This window comes from Oncorhynchus kisutch, linkage group LG18 (genome assembly GCF_002021735.2).
Source record: "Oncorhynchus kisutch isolate 150728-3 linkage group LG18, Okis_V2, whole genome shotgun sequence".
NCBI lineage: Eukaryota > Metazoa > Chordata > Actinopteri > Salmoniformes > Salmonidae > Oncorhynchus > Oncorhynchus kisutch.
This window is the reverse complement of record NC_034191.2, coordinates 83,993,744-84,001,120: the sequence shown is the minus strand read 5'-3', so window position 1 is coordinate 84,001,120 and position 7,377 is coordinate 83,993,744. Positions and strand designations below refer to the sequence as shown.

At 47.2% G+C, this 7,377-nt stretch overlaps 1 protein-coding gene across 1 annotated transcript; it reads left to right on the top strand.

Moving 5' to 3' along the window:
* Positions 1-1,975: 1,975 nt before the first annotated feature.
* On the top strand, positions 1,976-6,528 carry LOC116354726 (glutenin, high molecular weight subunit PW212-like). The gene is made up of 2 exons (XM_031795322.1): positions 1,976-2,036; positions 5,549-6,528. The coding sequence occupies exons 1-2, from the start codon at positions 1,976-1,978 to the stop codon at positions 6,526-6,528; spliced, it is 1,041 nt and encodes a 346-aa protein (XP_031651182.1).
* Positions 6,529-7,377: the final 849 nt, after the last annotated feature.

Sequence of the window (7,377 nt, the reverse complement as noted above, 5' to 3'; positions counted from 1 at the left end):
CCAGGCTCTCCTATTCATTCTATTTTATTTTATTTCACCTTTATTTAACCAGGTAGGCCAGTTGAGAACAAGTTCTCATTTACAACTGCGACCTGGCCAAGATAAAGCAAAGCAGTGTGACACAGACAACAACACAGAGTTACACATGGAGTAAACAATAAACAAGCCAATAACACAAACAAGTAAATGACACAGTAGAAAAAAAGAAAGTCTATATACTGTGTGTGCAAAAGGCATGAGAAGGTAGATAATAAATATGCCATAGCAGCGAATAATTACAATTTACCAGATTAACACTGGAGTGATAAATGATCAGATGAACATGTACAGGTAGAGATACTGGTGTGCAAAAGGGCAGAAAAGTAAATAAAATAAAAACAATACAGGGATGAGATGGGATTGGATGGGCTATTTACAGATGTACAGCTGCTGCGATCGGTTAGCTGCTCAGTTAGTTGATGTTTGTGACTAGGGGCCAGTATTTTCATTTTTGGAAAAATAACGTTCCCGTAGTAAACAGAATATTTTGTCAGGACCAGATGCTAGAATATGCATATAATTGACAGCTTTGGATAGAAAACACTCTAACGTTTCCAAAACTGTAAAGATATTGTCTGTGAGTATAACAGAACTGATATTGCAGGCGAAAGCCTGAGAAAAATCCAACCCGGAAGTGACTCATCTTTTGAAAGCGCTGCGTTCCAATGCGTCCCTATTGAGCAGTGAATGGGCTATCAACCAGATTACTTTTTCTCCGTATTCCCCAAGGTGTCTACAGCATTGTGACGTAGTTTTACGCATTTATGTTGAAGAATACCCGTAAGCGGCTACATTGCGCAACTGGTCACCTGATGGCTCCCAGGGTGACTCTCGCGTAAAATACAGAGGTAGCCATTACTCCAATCGGTCCTACTGAAAAACCAATTGTCCCAGTGGATATATTATATATTATAAAATATATATTTGAAAAACATCTTGAGGATTGATTATAAACAACTTTTGCCATGTTTCTGTCGATATTATGGAGCTAATTTGGAATATTTTTCGTGACTGCAATTTCCGGGCGATTTCTCAGCCAAACGTGGAGAACAAACGGAGCTATTTCGCCTACAAAAATAATATTTTGGGAAAAAAGGAACATTGGCTATCTAGCTGGGAGTCTCGTGAGTGAAAACATCCGAAGCTCATCAAAGGTAAACAATTTAATTTGATTGCTTTTCTGATTTCTGTGACCAAGTTACCTGCTGCTTGCTGGACAAAATGCTATGCTAGGCTATCGATAAACTTACACAAATGCTTGTCTAGCTTTGGCTGTAAAGCATATTTTGAAAATCTGAGATGACAGGGTGATTAACAAAAGGCTAAGCTGTGTCTCAATATATTTCACTTGTGATTTTCATGAATAGGAATATTTTCTAGGAATATTTATGTCCGTTGTGTTATGCTAATTAGTGTCAGTCGATGATTACGCTCCCGGACCCGGGATGGGGAGTCACTAGAGGTTAAAGCTGGTGAGGGAAATAAAAGTCTCCAACTTCAGCGATTTTAGCAATTCGTTCCAGTCAATGGCAACAGAGAACTGGAAGGAAAGGCAGCCAAATGAGGTGTTGGCTTTGGGGATGATCAGTGAAATATATATATCCTAAACAGTGTTGTTGACTAGTTGTTAGTGGAATCCTTTGAGACTCACCACTGTAGTATCTTCAGCCAAATCAAAAGAGATGATGAACTAGATGAGACACAAAGCTTACAATACAGCAATCACCTGTCAGGACAAACAGCCTGCCAGGCAGAGTAAACCTCCCAGGCCAGGCAGAGGGAGCCTCCCAGGCCAGGCAGAGTGAATCTCCCAGGCCAGGCAGAGTAAACCTCCCAGGCCAGGCAGAGTAAACCTCCCAGGCCAGGCAGAGGGAGCCTCCCAGGCCAGGCAGAGGGAGCCTCCCAGGTCTTTTGTGAAACAGACAAAGGAGTCACGATGTTGAAGGAGTGTAGCTATATCAAATACTATGATATCAAAACCAACAACTACCACAACCGTACGGTACAAAACAACCAATAATGAAGACAAGATGTCCTCAGCTCCCCTGGAGGCTGGCCTCACACCATAGCACCAATAACATCAATAAGCATGGAACTCAACTCCCACAGCACCAATAACACCACAACTCAACTCGCACCGCACCAATAACACCACAACTCAACTCCCACAGCACCATTAACACCACAACTCAACTCCCACAGCACCATTAACACCACAACTCAACTCCCACAGCACCATTAACACCACAACTCAACTCCCACAGCACCAATAACACCACAACTCAACACCCACAGCACCAATAACAACACAACTCAATACCCACAGCACCACAACTCAACACCCACAACACCACAACTCAACCCCCACAGCACCAATAACACCACAACTCAACACCCACAGCACCAATAACAACACAACTCAACACCCACAGCATCACAACTCAACACCCACAACACCACAACTCAACTCCCACAGCACCAATAACAATACAACTCACCACAGGACATCGAACCCAGGTCTGTAGGTTCTCCGTTGCACCACTTGGGAGGCCAGAAGGATGGATTTAAGTTTCTCTGCGTTCTACGTGTTTGGTTCTACAGTATGTTTATTGGATGGTGGTTCAAGCTGGTGGAGAATCCAACTGATTAAATTGATTTGAACCCTACACTCTTAGAAGAATGGGTTCTTTGGCTGTCTCCATAGGATAACCCTTTTCATTCACAGGTAGAACCCCTTTGGGTTCCGTGTAGAACCCTCTATGGAAAGGGTTCTACCTGGAACCAAAAGGGTTCTACATGGAACCAAAAGGGTTCTACCCGGAACCAAAAGGGTTCTACCCGGAACCAAAAGGGTTCTTCAAACGTTTCTGCTATGGGAACACTCGATGAGGCGTGTTACATGTACGATGCATAACCGTGTTTAGTTGAGAGTTTAATCACCATTCTGTCTATGTAACACATATGTAACACACGTGTTTACCATCATGGAGATAGAGATTATTCCACTGTGTGCTGGAACTCGGAGATGTTACCTGGCCTGTCATCGCTCCAGTCTGTCTGAGGCAGGGATTATGCCAAGCTGTTCCACCTCAGCCTGCCCAACTACTGGGAAACATTGCTCATACGTCTGTGAATACATTGGAATGCCCCTCACAGGAAATCACTGATCAAGCACGCTCACACTCATGTCACTCCTAGCTAGTCTAGAACACACCTGATTGGCTAGTTGACCTAAATAGGCTTATAGCCTCCAAGCGTGCAACAGAGTGATGTCAGATTTATAATTGCAGAAAACCCCCTAGGAAAAAAAAGTGTTTCCTACGTATCGATCAGCCGTCGTCAAACCCAAGAGTCTTTAAATCATGAAGAGAAGACATCCAAGCGTGTGTAGTGTCGACTACATCCTTTAAAGAACATCCTATATTGATCTATCAGCAACCAGACCATCTTCAAACAGGTTTTTAACTACATACCTTGGAAAATAGGTTATATTTTCAAAACCCTTTGTTCAAGACTCTTTGAGTCAGGAAATGGTAGAAGATCCAGGCTTGAGTGTGTAGATGGTTCAGAGAGCTAATGAAGAATTCAGGATGCTGAGAATGTTTCATTGACAACAGATACGCCCCATGATGAACCCCACTATGGTCCCAAGAGGAACACACAGGCCTGCATTGTTTTATTTTGAAGAAGTCTAACGTGTGTGTGTGTGTGTGTGTGTGTGTGTGTGTGTGTGTGTGTGTGTGTGTGTGTGTGTGTGTGTGTGTGTGTGTGTGTGTGTGTGTGTTTAATCGATTTAAAAAAAATAAAATCATTGAAGCTTCGGACAGTTTTATTGAACAGCAACTTGCTGAAGCACGTTGAGGAAATGGGCTGTTTCAGATACGTTTCCCGTTCTCAGATTCACTTTGCTAAAAACAGATTGTGTGTAACAGAATGTTATTGAGTTCAACCATCAACCGTCTCCCCGCCGTCATAGCAACATTTGAATAACATGACTTTTCTTTCATATTCAGTCCCCTAGAAACGCCACACTAAGATACAGAGTCCCCAATGAAACCCTTTTCCCATTATAATACTTTGGATCACAGCCTTACGTCTTCTCTACGGAGCCAGTGCACTGTATAGGAAACGGTACTATATTGGGAATAGGTGGCCGTTTCCGACTAACATTCTGGGACTGTAGTAGAGTTAACATAGGCCTTATTCCCCAGCCAGCTGACGACACAGCTATGCTTGGCCAGTAGAGGCCTCCAATGCCTTGTACAACTTCTTCTACAGAGTCCCTTGATACATGTTATAGACACGCATGGACAGAGCCTAAACAGACGTTTACAGGGGAGCGTTGTATATCACCAACCGCTTCCACATGGGGTTTGGTTTTATGAACACTAATGTCATTTCAGGCTCACAACACGTCTCATATTACTAGACCACCTCTCCATTTCCATCTTATGTGAACCCTACCGCTAGTACGGAGGAAAATGTGGTGTATATTTGGTGCAGTGGGTAACAGATTCTAATAAAGTTGAGAAAGACATCAGGATAGAGGAAAGAAAGACATGAGGACAGAGGGGAGAGGAGAGAAAGAGAGGAGGATATAGAAGAGGAAGAGAGGGGGACAGAGGAAAGAGGAGAGAAAGAGTTTAGGACAGAGGGGAGAGAAAAGAGATGAGGACAGAGGGGAGAGAAAGAGATGAGGACAGAGGGGAGAGAAAGAGATTAGGACAGAGGGGAGAGAAAGAGATTAGGACAGAGGGGAGAGGAGAGAAAGAGAGGAGGATATAGAAGAGGAAGAGAGGGGGACAGAGGGGAGAGAAAGAGATGAGGACAGAGGGGAGAGGAGAGAAAGAGAGGAGGATATGGGGAGGAAAAGGGCTCTACTCTACGAATGGAGGTATATCACTGCTCTTTGACCAAGACATTTTCTCTTTCCTCTCCCCTCTTTTTTTTCTCTCCCATCTATCCTTCTCTCTTTTCTCCTCTCTGTCCTCCCCTCTTTCTCTCTCTTCTCCCCTCTCTGTCCACCCCTTTCTCTCTCCTCTCCCCTCTGTCCTCCCCTCTTTCTCTCTCCTCTCCCCTCTCTGTCCTCATCTCCCCTCTCTCCTCTGTCCTCCCTTCATTCTCTCCCCTCTGTCCTCCCCTCTCTTCTCCCTTCTCCCCTCTGTCACCCCCTCTCCTCTTCCCTCCCCTCTGTCCTCCCCTCTCCTCTCCTCTTCCCTCCCCTCTCCCCTCTGTCCTCCCCTCCCCTCTCCCCTCTCCCCTCTCCCCTCTCCCCTCTGTCCCCCTGCCCTATTCTTCCCCTTCCGTGTGTTGAATACACCTCCTTGACCGTCTGGGCTCTTTAATGAACCCTGTCGACTTCATGCAACACAAAGTGTCACTGTGTGTCACCAAGTTCTTTCTTCCCAAGGATCGCTGTGATTTCTATATATGTTGTCATGGGGACGGGGTGACTCGTGGGGAAAATGGAGGAGCAACCTCTGGCTCTAACTGACTCTCTGCCTCCAAGGCCCGGCAGAGGGAACCTCCCAGGCCAGGCAGAGGGAACCTCCCAGGCCAGGCAGAGGGAACCTCCCAGGCCAGGCAAAGGGAACCTCCCAGGCCAGGCAGAGGGAACCTCCCAGGCCAGACATAGGGAACCTCCCAGGCCAGACAGAGGGAACCTCCCAGGCCAGACAGAGGGAACCTCCCAGGCCAGACAGAGGGAACCTCCCAGGCCAGACAGAGGGAACCTCCCAGGCCAGACAGAGTGAACCTCCCAGGCCAGACAGAGGGAACCTCCCAGGCCAGACAGAGAGAACCTCCCAGGCCAGACAGAGTGAACCTCCCATGCCAGACAGAGTGAACCTCCCAGGCCAGACAGAGGGAGCCTCCCAGGCCAGGCAGAGTGAATCTCCCAGGCCAGGCAGAGGGAGCCTCCCAGGCCAGGCAGAGGGAGCCTCCCAGGCAAGACAGAGGGAGCCTCCCAGGCCAGACAGAGGGAACCTCCCAGGCCCGGCAGAGGGAACCTCCCAGGCCAGGCAGAGGGAACCTCCCAGGCCAGACAGAGGGAATCTCCCAGGCCAGGCAGAGGGAACCTCCCAGGCCAGACAGAGGGAACCTCCCAGGCCAGACAGAGGGAACCTCCCAGGCCAGGCAGAGGGAACCTCCCAGGCCAGACAGAGGGAACCTCCCAGGCCAGACAGAGGGAACCTCCCAGGCCAGGCAGAGGGAACCTCCCAGGCCAGACAGAGGGAACCTCCCAGGCCAGTCAGGGGGAACCTCCCAGGCCAGTCAGAGGGAACCTCCCAGGCCAGTCAGAGGGAACCTCCCAGGCCAGACAGAGGGAACCTCCCAGGCCAGACAGAGGGAACCTCCCAGGCCAGACAGAGGGAACCTCCCAGGCCAGGCAGAGGGAACCTCCCAGGCCAGACAGAGGGAACCTCCCAGGCCAGACAGAGGGAACCTCCCAGGCCAGACAGAGTGAACCTCCCAGGCCAGACAGAGTGAACCTCCCATATAGTAATTTGTGTCTTTACGTTTAGTCAGGTGATTCTCAACTATTCTTCTCCGAATGGAGTAACGAGGTCATTGTCATATCACCTGTCAAGTACAGTGTTGGTGAAATTATTTTAGGGGCTCCATCTAGCTAGACAAAAGCCTTCTGTGAAAACAACTACTATTGCTAACTACTAACTAACGACACACAGATAACATCCCTCTACCACAACAAGGACAGTGCTCCAGTCCAACAGTCCGAGATGACAGAGAGATGTTTTACTGACAACCCTTCAGACAGAGTGATGTTTTACTGACAACCCTTCAGACAGAGAGATGTTCTCCTGATGGTCCCTCACTGGTAGAGGAGCTAGATTAACCCCTGAGCTGCCATACGAGGGGGGAGGAAGGACGAAGCAGCACGACGAGGGGTGATGATGATGAACATGTATACAGTAATATCATTATTCAAATCCAGTGCAGTAATTTCTCTTTACGTTTAGTCTGGTGATTCTCACCTATTCTTCTCCAGATGGAGTAACGAGGTCATCGTCTCCTCTCTCCTCCTCACTACTGGTTCATGTAGTTAAGACAAAGTAGGTTTCTGTCAAAATTGGTCCGACTAACAACAATTGATGAATAATTTTATGCTTGAACAAATTGCATAATTACAATAATTAAAACTTTAGTCAACTGTTCCAATCTCAATGTGTCTCAGTTGGTAGAGCAAGGCACTTGCATCATCAATGGTTGTTGGTTCAATTCCTTCAATGGTCACCAATACCAAAAACGCATGCAAGGAGGCGCTAAGCTGTTTTGGATAAAAGCTTCTGCAAATTTTTCCTCATAGACTCTGACTTC

What these genes read in the sequence shown, in the direction of transcription:
- LOC116354726 (XM_031795322.1), top strand. Translation starts at nt 1,976, where the DNA reads ATGTTGAAGGAGTGTAGCTATATCAAATACTATGATATCAAAACCAAC. An exon ending in AACCAACAACTACCACAACC is followed by an intron (nt 2,037 to 5,548) that starts GTACGGTACAAA and finishes TCTGCCTCCAAG; the next exon opens with GCCCGGCAGAGGGAACCTCC.